This window comes from Aythya marila (genome assembly GCF_965140915.1).
Source record: "Aythya marila genome assembly, chromosome: 2".
Classification (NCBI taxonomy): domain Eukaryota; kingdom Metazoa; phylum Chordata; class Aves; order Anseriformes; family Anatidae; genus Aythya; species Aythya marila.
This window is the reverse complement of record NC_139043.1, coordinates 3,576,883-3,598,568: the sequence shown is the minus strand read 5'-3', so window position 1 is coordinate 3,598,568 and position 21,686 is coordinate 3,576,883. Positions and strand designations below refer to the sequence as shown.

Here is a 21,686-nt window from a genome sequence, read left to right as displayed (position 1 = left end):
TCTCCCAAAGCCTGGTCGCTGAGACCTGACCCTGTTGTGTTCAGATGGTGGGGATGCGGGATTCAGTCACACATTTCAACAAAGCCTGATGAGGTTGTTTCAAAGGTAGCTGAAACTGGGAAAAATAAAAGTAAAGTCCATGAGGGAAGGGTTAAGGACCATCCCTAGTAGGGATACTTACTAGGCCTAGTTCATTTAACCAACTAGGCTACAAAAAAATCTAGTAACGATCTGCAAAATCCCCACCTCTCTCTGCCAAGCAGCTGGAAAAGGACCTACAGGACTGTGCAGCATCAGACTTCACATAATTCAATGCTCCAAAATGCAAGTTCTGCAGGAAAAGCCTCTCTAATGTGGTCTCAAAGTAAAAAGCAAGATTGCTGAAGCTACAGAGACTATATCACAGCCTGCTGCTTGGAAAAGCAAGTCTCTGTATACATTTTTATAGACATTTTATGCAGCTCAGTCACTCAGACACTCTTATTTTTGAGATATTTCGGACACTGCCACAGGGAACACTCATTTTCATATGCATCAAACAGTTCATCTACCTTGTGTCCAGTGTACCCAGCTATTTCCACGCTACAAACGAAGGTATAAATGAAGGCAACCATTACAAAAAAAGCCATTTATTAGGTATGTACATATATACACATACATGCAAAATGATTTTATACACATTTACACAGGTTCAATTATTAACACAGTGCAAAAATGTCTAAAAAGGTACCAGCCCACCTTCTATAAACTTAACAGGTCTTTGGGAGAAGAAAAAAAAAAAACACACAGAAAATAAACAGTTTCATAAAGTGACTATGCACTGCGAATCTTTTAAATTAATGAAGTTCATTTGTTGCCGATTTCCTTGTGCTATGCTGCTGGGTGAGGAAAAGAATTTCCAAGGGACTTATCTTGAAAACTGACAGTGTTAAGGAGATACAAGTCAAACCACATTAAACAGTTTGAAGTCGAACAAAAAGGGATGGATTCCTGTTTGGGGATTTGATTCAACACCAGAGTAATCCCACGTTATGAGTCAGATTTCATGTACTCAAACTGCAAGTCATTCTTTTTTATTAAATCTTAAAGCACTGAGATCGATGCAAGCTATTCTATTCCTCTTGCTGTTTCACCGGACAAAAAGTTTAATTGTATAAATACCACAGATACAGAAGCCATCCTAAATAACAATAAAAAATAAAAACAAACAATGCTTGCTCCTCCTCGCTCCCAAATCACAATCCAGAACTACAAAGTGCATAGATACCAATGCACGCAGATTAATCCACACCGATTCCTTAACACAGGTTGCACACATTACAGAAAAGAAAAAGTTGCAAAGGGATCAAGCAAACAGCAAAGTGGAACTTTGTCCGTCAGCAGAAGAGACCTTGTTGCATCCTCTGCCTAATCCACAAAGCCAAAAAGAAAATTACATGAAGGCAGAATTGTACCAACGGAGTTTGTTCAACAAAGCAATCTCAGGAAAAAAAAAAGAAAGCATTAACCAAAAGCTGATTTTAACCTTTATCAACTCTAATGATGTTAATTACACGAGCTATCTGAACACCTCATTGTACCACTCGCATCGCGGAGCTGCTGCTCACATCACCTGGCACAGAGAGGTGGTTGCTTTAGGATAAAGCAGTCGAATACTCAGGGAGCATCAGGATCATTGCTCTTTCTTCCCATCAGCTAAATAAAAGGCTGAGGAACACAAAGCACATCATGGTTCACTGCCCCCCCTGCTGTCAATGCTCTGTGCATTTAGTTTTGTTCTGTTTTTCCCGACTTGTAACCCAACATCACGGCTTAATTTCCTGCAGCCTCCAATCAGACAGAAAGAGAACCTTGACAAGTAAAACCGGGACTGAACTGTACGGAAACTTAAAGCTTGACAGCACTAAAACTCCCACATCTGCGGGGTCATCTGGGTGTCTTAATGAGAATGCGTGAGTCCTGGCTTCATTCATCCACTTACCACCAGTTTTGTGCCAGAGTGAACGACAGGCAATCCATTTTAATCCACTCCTCTAGAACGGAACAGCATTACCTCATGGCACAGAGCTCCAGCTGTTTTCGTAACTGGCTGGCTAAAACATTCCTCCATCACTTCTACTAAGCTATTCCTCATGGTTTAAAGGACCTCATTACATAATTGTTACAGTAAATGGGGTAAGCATGAGTTGGAAGAGAAATGCCTCTATTTTATTACTGGAAAAAGCTCTGGAACCAAGTCTCTGGATGCCCTAGAAACTGTCCAGGCTATAACAGGCTGCAGGTTGCAGTTAGATGCATCCCAGAAGTGCTTCTAAGGCCACACATTTTTGGTCTAGCAGTCCACTGATACTTGCTATGTTTGCATCTTGAGATTTCAGGAAATCATAACAAAATTATTTTCTTGCATCTCGGTAAGTATTTCTGCAAACTCAGAAAGACAACTCTGCATCATGTTAACCTCCTTGCAACCACTAGAGGTAGAGACTACACGAGAGAAAAATAAGTCTTTGGTGAGAGACTGTTGGTGAAGGAAATGAGGTCATCAGAAAAAAAATAAATAAAGAAAGAAATCTAGGACCATACTGGGACAATAACACACCTACAGCTCCCTACATCATCTCAGTTTGAGTCTTTACAATCCTTCGGGGACAGCTGCATCAAAATGATATGCATTTTTTAAACACAAGCAGCCTAAAGTATTCGTATACGTGCTACAATGCCCATATGCACCTCGGTATATCACTTACAAGAATACCCAGTGCAGCAGAGGTTAAGAAATTCAGCTCCTAAGTACTATATTCAAAAGTGCACGCTCATAAATTCTTCTTAGGGTAAGAACTCAACACCGTTAGCTAAAGGTGTTTTATATAATAAAGAGAACCCGCTCTTGCTCTCCATTACTGGAGATGGCTTTCCACTCACCAGCTATTCGTTTTTCTAAAGGTGAAGGTGTCGGTGGCCTGCCGTAAGTTGGCTTGGAAGATTTATTATCCGTACAGACCAAGCAAACACGGAACCGCCCTTACAGTAAGGGTGACCTTAACCGGGGAAATAAAGGCCGCCTGAGCTGAAAGGGCACTAATATCCCCTTGGTTTATTTTATGCTGCCCCAAGCATATTTGTAATTAACCAACAAGCATGTACTTTAAAATGCGCTGTATAGCCAGGAAATATTTAAAACCTGTATGTTTTTTTTTTTTTTAAAGAAGCCACAGCCTTCTCTTTTCATTGAAAACCCAGAAAAAATATCCTGAACCTCACCCTAACATTTTTTTCCCATTAATAACGGACTCGTCTAACTATGGCAAACTACTCCTTTACTTACACTTACCAAGAGTCTACAGACAGAAGTGTTACCCACCACTTTATCTTCTCCTTATAATACAATTTTAGGATTTCCTGAAGCATTTCCACGTCAAGACATCGACCTGCTAAACTGTTACAGAGCCAGTATGACAAATGGCAGAATGCTGTCTAGGTGGTAGCAGTCAAGGAGTAAGAGCCGGTTTTAAAGTGAACCTCCATCGCTGACGACACCTAACAAAATCTACCATGCACAATCACCACATGCCATGTTGAATACAGTTAAATTCTTCACTGTGTGTTTGACATTGCTACATGGATCCCACTTCGTTTCAGGTTGCTTTGAGACATCCTCCTCACAATAACCACTGTCACAAGGCTTTAAAAAAATACTCCAAGCTATTTTTGCCCCTTTTAATACAAAAAATGAGCCGTAAAAAGAGAATAGCAAACCCACAGTCTTTTTCATACTCCATAGTCAGGCTGTTTCTCCATGAGTTGCCTTGTCAGTATCTGGTAGGAAGACAGAGATGCCACTCCTATGTGAAAGGCTATTTGCCAGACGTTCCGCAATCCGTACAAGTAAACGTTGCATGAACAGACCAAGAAAAAGAGTATAAATGTCTTCACTTTCCTCGTCGAGCTGTAGAATAGGTACAAGTAACACTACAAAAGGACCAGAGAGAGATCATTAGCATTAAAGTATGTATATGGAAGACCAGAGTTATACATATACATACATACAGGCAAGCTGAGGACTGCTGGCACATCCACGCCTCTCGGACATGCCAACCATTGCCATGACCACTAAGAATTTCAAAGCTTTCCTCCTGCTCCCATCCTGAAAGGTTCTCCAGGAACAGCAGCCTCTCAGTCCAGCACCTACTGGCTAAGTGTAGGCAGCAAAAGAAGCCTGTCAGCACACTCTGCATCCCTCCTGCCCACGCCAGCCTGGACTAAAAGCCAGCTTTCAAACCCACCTCTGATTCTTGCAAGGCAAAGGCTCAGAGGCAGGAAACAAACAAACTCCAAACTGTTGCTGCTGGATTTGCTCTAGGGGTAAGTAAAGGATTTCATTCTCTAGACTTGACTTGGCAGCAAGAGCATCATTTCTGCCAACACAGGGCTCAAAAGTGTTTTGGGGCTTTTTGTATTTTTATACTCGAAACCAGCTGGAACCCACTTGCTAAGCAAGTGTGAAGAGCAACAAGCCTTGCAGGAGAGAACTAAAAACTTCACAAATTGCTGGCAGAAGAGCTACTTTTTCTAAGTCAGGCAGTAACAGATCAGGCTTTCTCACTTAAGGTCACAGCTTCCAACTGTGCCGATGACACAAGTAGATACCATAAAGTAGAAAGCACTTCACATTTGAGCTCAATTTATGCACGAGCATTTTGTGAAGATGACTGCTACAGATCAAAAGGATAAGGAAGAACACTTTTTTTTTTTTTTAAAGCTTCTTTAGCTTCAGGTGCTAACTGGAATAAAGCAGGACAGAGCCTTTCTGTGTGATGACTGACTCTCATCCAGTTTTCAGATCCCGATTATTATCTCCATTTTAAAGCTCTGCCACTAGCACAGGTGTAAAAAGGCTGAAAGACACTCAATTGTCTATTACGATATGACAAATAGCATCATTACCAGTTTTAAATATCACAGATGAACAGAAGCCTTCAGATAGCTATCCCCAAATTTGGTTGGCCAAAGGCAACAGCACTAAAAACACATTGTATTATGTTATGCTCTGTCAATTAGCATCCTAACTATAGCAGCTTCCTGTGACAACAGGCTAAAAATGGAAGATTTTGCAAACAGCAGATTTCCCTGAAACCTAAAGGTTGTGGATCACTGCATTAGGCATTTAAGAAACCTTTCAGGAAGAACCTGTTTGGAGCATATATCATTTTCCTCATTCAGACTCTTCTGCATAAGGAGGTAAGAGAAAATAATCCATTGGGGAAAAAAAAAGAAAATCTAAGGAAGTTGGGAACTGTATTTGTCCCAAGACTTAAAAATAACTTTTCATGTAAATTAGAAGACTTTCAGTGGTGGTGTTATTCTATATGTGCTTTGTCTTTTACAGTGGTTATGCTACAAAAGCTCATCACTAGGTCAGAAAGACAACATGTCAATCACTTTGGGAAGAGAGGCATCTTTGGGCTAGCACTTCTTTATCACACTCAGCTCCATTTGGCATGCCACAGCATGGAAACACTGAAAAGCCTGCAACTCCAATTTGACAAGGTTAAATTGTGCCCTTAATTATATTTGTGCCACTTCACTGGAGCACCTTTGTGGAATTGACTAGATAGGATGCTAAAAAACAAGTTGTTCCTCTGCTTAGCTGAAAATGGTTTTGTGTTGTAACTCATAATGTCAAAACTCAGAAAGCGTTAAGTTAACGTACCTGAAAAACACAGGCTAGAAAAGGTAGAAAAAAGGCTATCACATTTCCAATTACTTCATGGTCCTCCTGTTTGGATAAAACAACAAACAAGGAATTAAATAAACTACACTTTTTTTTAGTAAGTACTACTTGATATTTTGGAATACTGTATATCATCAAGTACCCCTCATCATAATTTCTGTTAATTGACTGGAACAGTATCGAACAGCAGCAAGATCACTACCATTCAACAAGATACCAAGAACTGAGGCTTATGTAACAATAAATAACTAAATAATGATTATTATAAACAGATAAATAAAACTGTGAGACCCTGCAAGAAACTTTTTTTCCTCTTTTCAAAGTTGTTTACAGTTACATATTTAACAAAAATTACATAGAAGCATCTAGAACAAAATACAAGACAAATAATAATAATATATCCAGCCAGCCTAGCAAGATTACAACATTTCTCCAAATTCCAGTGTCACCAGAAAAAAAGTAGAATGCAACATGCTTGAATATACAACAAAACACTCGCTCTAGAAGGTAAGCAATCAGAACTGTACGGTTCCTGGACAAACAAAAGTTTTTATGGAGAGATGTATGGTCTGCTATGAAGCAGAAAAGCCATCCCTCATCTGGTTACTGCATTAACTCTCCTCCTTCATCTCATTTTCAGGTTTCAACCCAACCAGGATTACCTGAAATGAATGCTCTGCTAGGTGAACTCCTCGAATGAGATTCAAAGCCCCACACATGATGTTCAGAACAAGGGACAGGATCCCCAGGGGAGTCACACGTTGCATTCTGTAAGTAGGGACTTAAAATAAAAAAAGAAAAAAAAAAAAAAGAACAAAAAAAGAGAATGAAAAGATAGGCATTAGTAAAAGTTAGCACTACAACTTCAAACATTTCAACATAAAGCAACTCAGATCAGCTTATCTGGATTTTCCAAACCTTTCATGCTTGTTCCGGAGAAGACCAATTATGAATAGAACCACATTTGTTGTTGCATTACACTGCTCAATTTTTTTGACATCTAAAAAAAATATACGACAGCTCTGGAGCACTTTTTAAACAGGTTAAGTAATAGAATTTGTTCTTGAACTATTTAGCATTGATTTCTTCTTTTGTGCTGCATATAGGTATTTTTCAACTCTTTATTACAGCAGATTAACAGAACTGACCATTCTTCATGGGTCAGGAGAAAAATCACAGGCTTTAAGCACTCAAAGGGACAGTAAAAACCTTAGATTTCTGGCACATGTAACAGCAAGAGACCAATTTGTTTCCCCCTCAACTGGTAACCACACACTTCTCCCCACAGACAATTTGAGAGTTTAATCCAGCACAGGGAAATCCAGTTTCTCCTGCATCATTTCCATACCACACTTGGTGCCCTAATTAAGCCGTTACCACAACGTAATATAAAACTGTACCAAGACCAAGGATTTAGATGCCTTGCTGCAGGAATAGTTACTGGGGCAGTTCTCAGGATGACACAAACTGCCGGAGCCAGTCTTCAAGGCAGACTGACAAATCACAATCAAAACTGGGGCCTACGGATTGGATTCTGAAATTTTGGGCCTTTAAGACACATTTTACAGCCCGCTACAGTTTCTTTCATCCCCTTTCTGCCCACATCTCACAGGTAGGGAACTACCTGTCTCACCTCCTCTGCTACTAGCATTTGTTTGAACACCCAAACACCATTTCCTCAGGACAATCTAATTGATACGTACCTAGCTAAGGCCAAAGCAATTATTATTGATTTGTATTTAAGTTTGCAATTTGCCACTTCTAATTAAGGGTTTGGTTGTCCAAAAGCTCGCCTATTTTTCAACCTAGCTAGTGCAACAATAGATACCACACCTTGATCTTCACCTACATTTATTTCTTGCCATATTCTATCAGTGGCTCACCACCAATAGAGCTCTTTCAGCATAACAATAATAATGGCAATTTGCACCTCAGGCATCAAATCCAGGTCCTCTCCTGCACCAACAGAAGATACAGGACAGAACGGATGAGCCCTCAAGAAGCTCCCCCAGTCTCACGATGTTCTGTCCCCTGACCAGCTGTAGAAAGCTCCTGACGAGGAGATAAACTATGCAAAACAGAGATCAACTCTGGCTTTGCTTCAGAGCTAGGTGAAATACCCGTATCTACTTGAGCATTGCACTACTACTGCACAGTTCAAAAAGGAAAACACTTGTGTCTCCTCCTTTAAGAGGGATTTTGATAGATGAATGTGAAAAAGCTTGGTGCCAAATTAATGTAGGGATATAAATCCTCTTTTATAAATGTCTTTGTAATTAATTTCTCTGGCACGCACTCATACCTCCGTAATTTCATCCCGAAAGCTGCTGCAAAGGGAACTGTATTAATCTCATTTGCAATATGTCACATTATTTAGTATTACTGTGTATTATTGTCATGCACATTTTCACTTAAATAAATGGTGCAAGAAACCCGATCATTTAAAGGCAATTTTGCTTTTCTGCTATACAGGGAAATTTTAAATCCAAGCAACACGCTGAACAGAAGCTGTACCAACATGTTTGTTTTTATACTGACAGCAGCATTCAGTTTCCTATTATTTTTGATAAATTAAATAGCGTTGCAGCTATGTATTTCTCTCTCATGGAAATTTCCTGATAAAGACTACCGTTTCTTCTTCCTGAATTGCTAAGATTTGCTTCAGAGGCAGGCTGTGTCTCTCAGACAGAGAGAAATCATCCAGTACAAGTGTCGTTCACTGCACAGGATCTTGCAAACTACACGCATCAAGAGTTTCCAGAGCCCAGTGAAGAACAAGGGGGAATATATTGCTTCTGCAGGCCGAAGACAAGAGCATGAAATATTATTTAAAAGTGACATTTTTGTCCACTAGGATAAAAAGAATTGCTTTCACAGACGCAGGGGAGATTACAGTATCTAGTTGCTCAGGGCTCACAGTCTGTGAAAACTGATCTCTAAATTGTTTGCTGGGGAGTTTTGTTTCTGCTGGATCTTCCTGAGGTTTAATCCACGAACTGCAAATTGCACAGAGCAAGAGAAATGGGTACTGCTAGAACAAGATTATTACAATTCTGTGTGCAGATTCAATCATGTTTTCATAAAAACACTTTAATACTAGAATTGTTTATTACACGAAATAAGAGAACAAGAGACCATAAGCTCTGTTAGCCCAGAACAGCAGTTTTGCACACGCACACACTCACAATTAAATGCTAGCTGGGATTCAAACTGATCTGACTGTTCAGTAGAAAAGTCAGGCACTTCAGAGTACAAGAACTGTACAGAGGTATTCTGGGCACCGTGGATTATCCAGCACCCAGAAAAATGCATCTGCAGGTTTCAACAGGTGTAGAACAATTCTGTGAAAACACACTCGAACAATGAAGACGAGGAAATTTGTAAGAGATTTTCTGAGCAGAAGCCTCTGGCTATTTAACTGGCTGACATCAGTGCCAGTGCCATACTCCATTCTGTCTCTTCAAGGGTTTGACAATGACTCACTTACACAAAGCTCCAGATAAAGACAGCACCGGGAGTGAAAAGATGAAATCAGATTCAAGCACTTTAAAAATAAAATGCGAGCAACTGAAAAACAGAGATGTAAGAAGAGGTTATCAAATCTTCAAAAAACATCTTGAAAAGGACTCTGAAGTACTCCCCGTGTGCCTCCAAAAGACTAAGAACATTCATCAAGGGGAGCACAATGCTGCATAATTTAATAGCCTGCTTACTAGACAAATAGTACAAGTTGTTCTTCCATTTCTTATAGCCAGTTCTGAGGAGAAAAGTCTCCCCCTACGCAGAAAGCTACTTCCATTTCACTTTTCTTTTATATACACAGCCCACTGCCTTCCAAAGCTTTACCAGATAGCCTAGATTGGGGCACAAGGTTAAGCTTTTGCAACAAAAGCTGAGGCTGTGGAGATGTTGAGCAAGGATACCGTGTTAGTGTCTTTCTAGGAAGAACTGGGCTGGATTTCGTTAACAAATGGAGTAATAAAAGGAAGAGAGAATGAAAAAATGAAAAAATGTCTTGTTTCTATATATACACTTGACAATGACAAAACTGCCCTGACTTTTCAGACTCCTTTCATACTAAAAAGAAGAGGAGCCAGGGGATGTGCTCACACAGCTGAACAGACAGGAGCGGGTTACATCCACATGAGGAGACTGATGTTTTGATCAGTCCAGGATTTCTCGTCCGTACAGAATGCAGACGTGATTAAGTTCTGCTCTCCTGGAACCACTTCAACATATGCTCAGTAAGACTCCTGTATTGCAGAGCTGCAATATAAATAACAGTAATAAGGCAACAGACACTATGCACACGGCTAAACTTAGAGCAGCTAAGTGGGATTCAGCAGCTCGGTGGTGATGAGAGGAGAGAGGAACAAACCAGGCAAGCTGACTCCAGCTGATGGAAACAGATGACCATAAACACAGCCCTTAAAACAAAGATGGAACAATTTGTTTGAGTATTTGGGTTAGAACAGAGAGAAAAAAAGAAGCCAGAAACACAAGCCAGATGGAAAATAAAAGAAAGTAATTAGGAAGATGGGGAAAACTGAAAACATATTTCTGATCTGTAGACACAGACTAGCTAGCAAATGTTCACTGGCACTGAAAATGTTCACACTAGTGCAAAGAATTTCTAAGCCCTGCCACACCATGAAAATATTTAACCTCCAAGCACGGTTTGGAGGCACACTTTCAAGTCTGACTTGTAAATCAAATGTTTTCTATTTTTAATTCTTCCTGGTCACTGATCCTTTTCATTTTACCTTAAAATACCTTTGTCAAATTAGATTCCAGCTCATCCATCAGAAACATTAAGACCAAGCAAGTAGAATTTAATTTTGTTAATGCTTCATAAGCCAAGAGCAACGAAAGAAGAAGAAATACAAGCTCATGGTACCCCAGAAGCTGCATTTAAACTGCAATGCTAATAGGATTAAAATCATTTAATTTTGCAAAGGAAGTAGGCAGGACTTTGACTACGCAACTGAAACACAAACAAAACACCAACTTCAGAGAAAATTAGGTAGAGGGTAGCACTTTTAAAAGGCAGAAAAATATCAGCTTTTGTTACAGAAAGCTCCTGTGCCAAGCCTCTACACATTGTTTGTGCAGACACATCTTCCAAAAAATTTGGTCAAACGCACTGAATTTTAAAGAACAGGGTAAAAGCAGAAAGTGCAGGTGGGAGAACAACCCAAGGTGGGTAGTATGAGAGTTCTGCCCTCAGCTCAAACACGTTCTTCTGATCTTTTCTTTCCTCAGGGCTGAAGTAACTCAACGAGTCTGTAATTACATATCTTCTATCTGAGTCTGCAACAGCCGGTGAAATACTGGAGCTGCTTCTGCCAAATCAAATTTAACAATCAGCGACTTTAAAAGCAGGATACTTTCACATGCAAAATGCCAAGCCCGGTTATAACTGATTGCCCATGTGGAGGAGCTTATCTAAAATTGGGGAAAAAATGCACTACCCTGAATACTTAACGCATACCTGCTACAATCCAAAGCCCACACGCTCTTCAATGTGGCAGAAAGGCAGCCTTTTCTCCCAGGTTTTGTATACATTATCCCTATTTCTCAGTGTAGAAGGAACAACTGCTGCTGTACACTTTTATATATGCTTTGCTGTCCTTTGCAGTTAGGTTTAGGAAGTCTGCTGTCACCTGTGCAGAGTAGCAACTTACCAACCTCCACATGAACTTCTGCGTGCCCACCGTTAGCCAGCCCGTTCATCAGCTCCGCGTCCTCCAGCTTCAGCTCAACCGGGGGCTGGAACTTCATCTCCTCCTCAACCTTCTCCCAGTTCACCTTCGCTCGAGAGCCACTCGTACAGTTGAAATGCCATTTTACTTTCTGAATGACGTTATCTGAAACGTTATAAAAACACACTTCTATTAGCTCTGCAGAATTTTAGGTCATTATTCCTCAAATCACTACATTCTTTGCTTTTTTGGATTTTTTTAATTACTTCCCTCATTTCTTTTCTTACTAGTTTCAGGTATAAAGGTCTACTGTGGGTTAACAAATAAAGGACCTTCCTTGGTATTTTATATCACACCTAATCCCCTCAGGATGCTCTAAATAACCCACCTCAACATCCTGCCTGCAGAGGACTGAAGATGTAACACATTTTCAACTACCCATGAACTAGCATGAGGCCTGAATCAAGTAAATCCACTTCATGTTTTAATAATGCCAAGGATTAGGGATTTTTCGGCACACAGAAAAACTAATTCAACCCATATTCAAGTTATGAAACAGTTCTGAGTGGCAGAGGCAATTGCAGTGACTACACCAAACTCCGAGCCACAGATTTAGGTACAGATCAACCTGCTCTGCCTCTCACACTTTACATTTAAAACCATTCATAAGTGAGTCCCTTTTCACAAATGTGGCTGCAGGTTTGACAGGAGTTACCACAGCACCGAGACAAAACTGAGAATGTGTCTGAGGAAGAACTGCCCACACACCCAGAGCTGAAGGACCAAGCTGAGGATACTGCTGCTTCCTATTTAACTGTGCAAAGACATGGGCAAATTTCACATGCTTTGGCAAATAAAATTCTCGAACATTAATTTTGCTAAGACATCCTATAATTAAGATCCAGATCCTTAAAGTATTGCTATGCTAGAAGACTTGCACAGATTGAGCACAGCTCTACTGGATATGATACATATGGAATAGCTTAAGCGTGAGTTTAGAGACCACACAGGACCTGGATGTCGTGCTGGAATACCTGGAGCCATGAGCATTCATTAAAGTAAAATATAGGATTTTTCAGTAAGTCAGCTTGCTATAATGATCTGTAACTACCAGGCAAAAGGTCAAGATCTTACATATCAAGTGCATCTTCGATCCCAACACAAGAAAATCATGCAGCTTTAGGTAGACTCAGTAACAAAATATGGTACGACATTAAAAATGAGAAAAATGTGTTATCTTTAAAAAGAAGCATCATGGAATTAAAAGAGGCTCAAAATTCTTAATCGAGTTAAAAAAGGAATAATTTGGATCTCAGCATAAAATTACACCTGGAATGTACCCAGAAAACAAACATAAGATGGCTGCATAATGCACTTTCCTTGGGGATTTCTCAATCTTTTAAGCGCAGGCTTAACGATATTACAGAGATCTGGGTAGAAATGTGCTAACCTACTCCAGTATCTTATCCTTTCCCAAAATAGAGTTTCTCACTGCAAGGGAATCGTGTTTTTCAAAAGGTGTGAGGTTCAGCAGAGCATCTGCTGCTTAGCAGAAAAAACCAACATTTATATCAGGTTAAAAAAGAAACACTAGGCATGATTATGAAGTACTATATGAATCTAAATCATGCCAGAAGTAAATCTGTCCCTAATAATCTATTTTGTTTCTCTTTTTCCTTGTACCCATCTGTCTCCACCTGTCAATTTTTTTTTTTAATTAAGTTATAAAGTGTTTGAGATGTGGATTTCTTTTTCTTCTGTGCTTGTTTATTAACCACCACAGCGTTTTGCTCATCTGTTACAGGGGCTCTCAGGAACCAGAGGAACAATAATCTAATAGTTTAATGCAGTTACAAGACTCCCTCCTCCTCCTACACAAGCATGCAAAGGCACACACACACACGGGCATTTTTATGATCAGGCTTTGGCCAGGAGACATTGCTTAACAAAAAAAAAAAAAGTATCAGACAAGATATTCTTATTAGAAAACAAAGCTACAAACCAAATTCCAGAAAAGCATACGGTCTGGAAGCTAAACTGATGCTCGTTGTATCATAGGAAGCAGCAAATTCCCACTGAAGCTCTTCCAGGAAGCAAAACGCCATGATGGTTGAGTAATTGCTGGAACAGATCGCCATGCAGGCAATATCCCCAGAAGAAAGGAAACTGAAATATACGTAAAAAAAGAAAAAAAGTAGTATCAACATACAAAGGTAGGAGGGTCATGCTGAAGGTGAGAAGTAAACTGTGCTTTCTATCGAAACAAAATGTACAGACTGCACTGACTGGAAGAGCAGACTAAAAAAAAATGTGTAGGTCCTGCAGCCCCTGCCAATCCATCACCCACTGCAACTCCTTCGGCAGGCCTGAGCATACTGAAGAACGAAACACCAATATTTTTGAAATTGCAACATCAGTAAAACCGAGGGCATTACTTTCCCAGACCGGCCTTAAATCAGGCTAATAACAAAAGAGGGGGCCAGAAAACAGCAGAGGGAAGGAGCTTTACAAAGCACAGTGGTGTTCCACGAACAGGAACAAGCAAGCTTTTCACAGGAAGCAGGCAGAGGTACTCCTTGTGCCCCTCGAACACCACGACGTTGTACTAACAGCAAGAGGTATGGGTCATCTTGCACAAAACCAAGGACACTTTTGCTGCCACATCATCTATAGCAAAGTAAGAGGATTTTGCATCAGAGGCACCATAATAAAAATTCTCATCCTAAAGGGTCCCTCTAACACAAAAGCCATATTTATACAGAGGTTTCTACCCACAGATGCGCCAAAACCTACTAAGAAACTTAACGGGGAAAGAATGAGGAAATCTTTTCTTACAGGCTAGTAATTTGTTAGCAGTATTTCAGCATAAAGACTGCATTTTGGAGCTGAACAGTTACACTTTCTGTATTATCTCTCTTCTGCTGTTTCACCTTGCTTCTCCCAAGCAGCAGGTGGTAAGAGAAGAGGAAATGGCCTTAAGTTGCACCAGGGGAGGTTTAGGTTGGATATTAGGAAAAGCTTCTTCACTGAAAGGGTTGTGAGGCATCAGAACAGGCTGCTCAGGGAAGTGGTTGAGTCACCATCCCTGGAGGTGTTCAAAAGACGTGCAGATGTAGAGCTTAGGGACAGGGTTTAGTGGTGGACTTGTCAGTGCTATGTTAACAGTTGGACCAGATGATCTTGGAGGGCTTTTCCAACCTAAATGATTCTGTGCTTCTATGGTTCTGTTCTATTCTATTTCATCCCTCTCACAGAGAAATATTTGTGGTTTCTACTTTATCACAGTTTCTATTTATTCATTAAACTGTGTACTTGGGATTTATGGCTCTGATGAGCTCTGTGACTGCCTAATTAGTCTGCGTGTGTTCCCTAAACTCCCTTTGTCCCCAGCTCGAGCTAAGAATCAACACCATGCCTGAGTAAAACTACTTTTCCCCATTTGCCAACTATTTATAGTCTTTTTGCCACGTATCTGTTTGCACTCTTCTCATTTCAGAGCCAGACACGTAACTACTTTTGTAGAGACTAAAGAAGATTAAAAGCAGCAGAACACATTACTGTCAGAGGGCGTAAGTTCAATGTGAAGGAGAAGGAATTAAAATGCTAATCTCTGCTTTCCCCAAGTCATTCGGTGCAAGTTTATAGATCTTATTCCTCCAATCACTCTCCCCAAAAATGGATGCAGTGACCCTGAGCTAGAACTGTAAGTTCTCTTACATTTGCTAATCAGGTATGGAGTCACAAGGTAAAACACAGTTTTATAACTACACTGGACTGAATAGGAAATAAAATGCTCCTCTCTGAAAGGAACCTTAATTTCTTATAGTAAAGACTAGCAGATCCTTCTCCAAAAAATAAAAGCAGAGATTTATCATCTTTCCACAGGTACAGGCCACTGTCAAGAAGGAATCAGTTCTGTGCTGACCAGAATAAGAACTGTAGGAGCCCAGGGGGTTTCATATCACCTACTGAGAGGAAGCATCAGGAAGATCGGATTGTCTCTGAAGAAAGGTGTCTGGGCTCAGTTTTAGACAGAACTATTGAATTCCGAGGCACTCGGGCTCAGAAGATATTTGGAGAAGTTCCACCTCCTCCAATTGCCACTACTAACAAGTATTGCCCATTGAGCTGAATGCATTTAGTACAAAAAATAACAACAACTGAAATGAGCAATTCTTAACAGATGCTTACCTAAACTGAGACAGGGCTGTGTGGCTCTGGTACTGACTAAAAAGTTGCAAAATACGGCTAGGGGTTTACAAATCTATGATAGGATTTCCTATGGGAGTTAGGCACTGTGGAAGACACTTAATCCTTGACGTACAGATCCTCAGAACAACCATCTAAAGAATCCAAGTCAGAAAGCAACCGACAGAAGCAGTGACTTACTGGATGCTAAGGTCACGTCCTTTCGCTGTGCCTCGACTTGGGTACTGGGCCAGAATCGAGGACAACGCCTTTAATCTTTTCCTGCATTCCAGAAAGTCCTGGTTGAAATGAAAATCTGTGGAGGCTGAGAGGGGAAGCCCGTCCCTCACCCGCACCACGCAGGCAAAGAAGATCATGGACATTCTCCGCTGGAGTACTCATGAGGACAACCTGAAAACGAAACGTGGCTTTAGGTTAACAATCCACCTCGGTTATTTACCAGCCAATACACAAGCCTGAAACATCTCAAGGTTGGAGTTTATTCACCACTGCTGCTGACCAACACCTTGTGTACAACCTCTGCCACTGGAAGACAGACAAACCAGCCCCAAAGATCAGAGCTGAATCCCTCTGCTGCCTCTCTCAGACAAAAAGGTGAGGCCGGGGATCTGCCAGAAAGCTACCTGTCTGAAAACTTCCACTATTTTTCCTTCTTCTGCTTTACCTCAGTACCAGAAATGCTGAGTAAACTTCTTACGAGTATTTATGGAAAGCAGCTCACTCCCACGGACACTCTGCAGCCTCGGTAAGTCTCCAGTTGCATTAGCCTTGCAGATCAGGCCTGATTTTCCAGCGTAACACAGAAATAGATTTTAAAAAATGGCTATAGCCCATCAGGCTCTTTTTACAGAAGCAATTATGGCTAAATATAGAATAAATGTTGCTCTCTCTCGACTTCTTACTCTTTGGCAGGTCACCATCTCCCACAAAAAGTTGTTATTACTGGGATTTACCTGGTACATTCACATCACACAAGAGATCTGTCCTTCGGACACACCACGAGGAGTCAGCACAAGATGTTAGAGGACTAACACAGCTCACGTCGTCTCTGGAAGATAAACCATAACGAGCAGTTTAGATAACTCACTAATGACCCTTATCTGTACCAATACGTAAAACCTGCCTGCAGTGGGTGAACCTAACCGAAGGAGTATTTTGCCCCAAGGAAAACAAACAACTCATTTCCTTAACCCAGACATCAGTTGCTAGAGGCACTCAGATCACCTCCTCTGAAATGATATGCAAAGTATTTCTGCTGCCCTAATCACCGCCTTTAAAGCGCTGTAAACCAACAGCTCCAACTCAGCAGACAGGCAGTGATTACCACAAACTCTAAAGGAAAAAAAAAAAAAACACAAACATTTAATCTGCTTCAGGCAAACAACATAAATGAAGCATTAGACAAAACAAACCACTGTGAAGTCTAACTTTTGATATACGGTTGCTGTAAGCAGCCCTGTATCAAGAATCACTGCCAACGCTCCAAGATGGTTTAAAACGTGTCTCACTGTCAAGTGGTTTTGCTATCTAAGAAGGTAAGAGAGCAAAGTCCCCTCCAGTTCAGCCCTTCATCATCTCCCTTGCCCATAGAGTTTGTCGGATGTCTCACAGGAGCTGAGTTCTCACCACAAGCTGCATCAAGAGGGTGTCAGTTCTGCTCCACAGGCATCATTTCCACATAACTTGCAAAAACTTAGCAATTTCAGACCAGAACCCCTTTATCAAAGGTGGCTGGCATTTGCCAGCATGGTAAAGGAACTAACACTTGTCCAGGGAACAGAGAAAGCATAACAAGTCACTTCCTTAAAAAGCAAATTTAAACTAATTATCTATTTATCTATCTATCTATCAAATGTTCTCATTTACCTTTCAGAAAGGCCCAGAAAACAACCAGGAAAATTGAAACAAATTTAGAAAACAAAGACATTTGCTCTAATATATCTACCCTACAAAATGACTCAACTCACTGTGCCACTAACAAGGGTTTAAGATAAAAAATGCACATATACACCCCTCACTACAGACATCACCACCTGCAGTTAGCTGCATGGAAAGGCACACAACTCCCCAGGGTGTACAAAACTTCATGCTTCAGGGCTAAAGGCTCTCATCAAGCATCAGCACACCCCTCCGAGAGGTTCTGTACTCTCCTGGGAGAGAGCAGGGTATCAGTCCCCACCAGGAGACTTCCAAACCAAAAGCCAGACTGAGTCAGTGCCCCTTACTAGGAGAGCAAAGCCCTAAACATCCTGCCATGGCTGTGTTTATCCCAAAAGGCTGTGTTTATTTCTGGCTTTAAATCCGTGCATTTTTACCTTTGATGTCTAAGGAATAAGGCTCACACAGTCAAGCTGTAGGTGCACATGGGACATGTATCTTCCGTGCCTTTTGGTTTGGTGAAAATAGGTGAATGCACAAAACAGAAGGGCCACAAACATCCCCGAGAGATTGTAAGGTGATGCAGTGACTCAAACCTTCAGATGTCTGAGAGCAGGGGTGAGCACAACCCCAGGGGAAATCACCTGGGGACACGTTCACCTATCTGCTTCTCACAGAGCTCTGTTTGCACAGTGACCTCCCTGCTCCCCAACAAAGCAAAAAGGGAGTAGGGCGGTTGCTGTGCAAACATTAAGAAAAAAAAAAAAAAGAAAGAGGTTTTCAGCAATTCAGGGGGTTATTTGAAGTGTAGCATAGATGTAGCTGAGAGAGGTGAGAGCCATAGGAGAAGGCAAAACCTACAAATAAATTAATGCAGCTGCTTCACCTGTCTTCTCCTCACCAACAGCTGCCACTCAGGCTCACCTAACTCTCCTCTCCTCTCCAATTCCCCCAGCACACCTGCTCTGGCACAGCACCACAACCACCTTTATTTGTTTTTCACCACAGCCTCATTACTCGCACACCAGAGGTGTTCTGTGCCCACGGCAACAAGTTACTAACACACCTCAAATATTTAACTACTTGCAAGCAGTTTTGCCACGCCACCTGTAAGGGAATGCACAGAATCGTGGCATCAGCTGGGCTGGAAAAGACCTCCAAGATCTCTAAGATCGCCAAGTCCCATCATTAAACCCATCCCAATGCTTGCCCACCCTCTCTGTGAAGAAAATGCTGTCACAACTTACCAGACTGAGCATAACCAGGGAAATCTGATCTTGCTCTTGAAGCCTGACCTGCCCTTTCCTCCTCTGGCCTCTCTGTCTGCGTGTGACTCGCTGCCTAAAGTATCTGCAACGGCCTTTACGTGGCAGGCCTTTGAACTCAGGTCCCGAACTCTGACAACGTCCTCAGGTCTTTTGATTAATTACACATCAAAACTTCCGGTACTCCAATTAGTAACTCCCCTGCCTCAACTTCTGTGCTGGCAAGCAAGGCTCTGAGAGCAAATGCAAACCCCTAAGTAGGTGAGGGAGGGGATTACGTTTAAAATGCTGTTCTTTAAGAAATGATTTTTATCCAACCATCAAAAGCAGTTTCCTTTTAAGAATGGCACAGCACTAGCAGGGAACACCTCACTACCAGCTCCTCTCTCGAGGAATTTGTTCCCTCTCCCTGGTCAGAATTTCCCCTTTCTCTAAGGGCAGCACAGAGGTCAGGTTCAAACCTAACACCGTGCAACTGTTCTGTGAAGATCTGATCTTACTGCAGAAAGCTTTAGTGGGTATTACCATAACCCAAGAGGCTCCCAAAGCAGTCTGAAAAGTTGTTTTTGTACACGATGGCTCGATATGTGGTAGCAACCTACTGCACCAAACGTCCCTTTCCTCAGCTGGATCAGAGTCAGAGGGAGCTAGAAGTGGGCTGACAGAATGTGAAAGAGACTCAAATTCCCTCAGTCAAACATGAAACATGGAAAAGAGCTGCAGCTCCATGTTGATTTGAGCCTCACCTAACAGGAAAAGAAATTTAGAAATGGTTTAAAAGGGGGATGAAAGCCAGTTACTACTAATTTTCAGGATCACAAGGTGGATTTTCTCCTTTTCTCACATTTATAGAGGCAAAACTGAAGTCCAGTCAAATTTCTCATATTTTAAGACTGCAGTAAGCGTATCTCTCTGTGTCCCTTCTGTCCCTCACCGCTCACACCAGTGCTGTCCAGCTTCCTGAAATCACAGGCCTGCACTGCAACGAGCACCACGCTCAGAGTAAATCTCTCCAGATTGAGCAGTGAACAAAAAAATCACCTGAAAGCACAGTATCGTAACTTTTAAAACGCCATTTGTGGATATCAAGAGCCTATAGGCCACTAAGAAGCCCCCAGGCTTTGTAGTCATCACCAAAGGGAAGTTCAGAGCCTTCCAGCACCAACAGCCTGCTCAGACACAGGGCTATCAATATCACAGACACCACGTGTCACACGGAGCTCAAAGCCCAACGTTCAGCTCCCCCTGCCCCAGCAGGGCCACCCCGAGCTGGCCCCCAGCCCCACATCCACCTCTGGGAGCTGGGCCCAGCGCTCCAGGTGTGACCCCACTGGTGCAGAAAGGACAGAAAAGGTCCCCTCCTTGTCCTGCTGGGGACACCCTGACTCATGCAGCCCAGGACACCGTTGGCCTTCCTTGCAGCGAGCACATTTGGTGCCCACCAGGAACGTACACACCCACCCCTCAACAACCTGAGGTCTCCTAAAAAACAGTCTCTGTACTTCCAGCAGCTCACGAGCCTTCAGACTCCTTCCCACCCCACTCCATTCACCACATTATGTACGTCCAGCTCAACTTCTCCTCATTAGGGGTCCCCAGAGCCCCCCAGGCATCCCTCTTCACACCCTTCCAACACCCCAGACACCTGAATGCCACCCCACAAGGGCCCTCCCATACTGACAAGTCCCACACACCCCCCTCAATCACCCCCACACCCCCAAACCTCACCCCACCCCACAACCTCTCCAACCCACCTCCAGGCATCCCCAGCCCACCTCAAGCCTTCCTCAGAGCCCCAAGCTCCCTCCCCTCACACCCCTCCACAACCCCAAACCTCACTTCCCTCCCAAGCAAGCTCCAAAACCCCATATCTCCCTCACCTCCCCCTCTACCCTCCCAAAACCCCCCCAAAACCTCACTTTCCCCCCACAGCACCCTCCAGGCCCCCTGCTCACCCCCAAACCTCCTCAGAGTTCCCCCAAACCCCCTCAGGGTTCCCTCAGCCCCCCCAAACCCCACACCCACACCACAGCCCTCCCCATACACCCTCCCCCTCACCCCCTCACGCTTCCCAACCCCCGCGGGCACCCTCAAAACCCCTCCCCGGGGCGCGGCAGGGGATGAAGATGAAGAAGAGGAGGAGGAGGGAGAGGAGCAGGGCGCCGGGGCCGCCGCTCACCTCACCCCGGCCGCCCCGCTCCCTTCCGGCCAGAGCGGCCGCGGCGCGGGGCACGACGGGAGCGTGGAGGCCGCCGGGCGCCGCGCGGGAGGGGGGAGCGCGGGAGGACCGGGGCTGAGCAGGCTGTGGGGGGTAGACTTGGCGGCCCTGCAGTGCCCCGCCTCAGTGTGGGGAGAGATGTGAGGGGAAAGCGGTGATAAAAAAGCATGTTGGTTGCATAGCGAGGAGTGAGAAATGAGTCTAAGCGCACCTTTATAGAATCATCAAGTCGCAGAATCATTAGGGTTGGAAAAGCCCTCCCAAGATCGTCAGGTCCAACATCCCTACCACCAATGTCACCACCAAGCCATGTCCCCAAGCACCACGTCCAACCTCTCCTTGAACACCCCGAGGGATGGGGACACCACCACCTCCCTGGGCAACCCGTCCCAGTGCCTGACTGCTCTTTCTGAGCAGAAATGTCTCCTCATTTCCCACCTGAACCTCCCCTGGTGCAACTTGAGGCCATTCCCTCTTGACCTAGAACTTAGTCAACTTTATGGAAATTGACTGTTTTTTTATTATTATTATTATTATTTTCATTTTTAGTTCAGCAAAACAATGCTACACACAATGTCTATGCTGGCCATTGGGTGTTGTCCCTAGATCACCGACCAGCAGCTCAGGTACCCAGCTCACTTGCTGTGGTGGCTTCCACCCAGCTGGGCAGCTGAACCCTACCA

General features: G+C 42.8%; 1 protein-coding gene across 3 annotated transcripts; it reads right to left on the bottom strand.

The window, feature by feature from the left end:
* Positions 1-606: 606 nt before the first annotated feature.
* Positions 607-21,009, bottom strand: SEC22C (SEC22 homolog C, vesicle trafficking protein). 3 transcript variants are annotated; one of them, XM_082753946.1, is made up of 8 exons: positions 20,965-21,009; positions 16,596-16,690; positions 15,823-16,032; positions 13,436-13,599; positions 11,416-11,598; positions 6,394-6,512; positions 5,711-5,776; positions 607-3,969 (listed from the first exon to the last, which is right to left on the bottom strand). In XM_082753946.1, exons 3-8 carry the CDS (start codon positions 16,002-16,004, stop codon positions 3,769-3,771), a joined length of 915 nt encoding a protein of 304 aa, XP_082610072.1. In that variant the 5' UTR covers positions 16,005-16,032; positions 16,596-16,690; positions 20,965-21,009; the 3' UTR covers positions 607-3,768. The 3 variants fall into 3 exon arrangements, with proteins under 3 accessions (XP_082610072.1, XP_082610073.1, XP_082610074.1); XM_082753947.1 differs by having other exon boundaries at positions 20,874-21,007; XM_082753948.1 differs by lacking the exon at positions 20,965-21,009 and having other exon boundaries at positions 16,596-16,974.
* Positions 21,010-21,686: the final 677 nt, after the last annotated feature.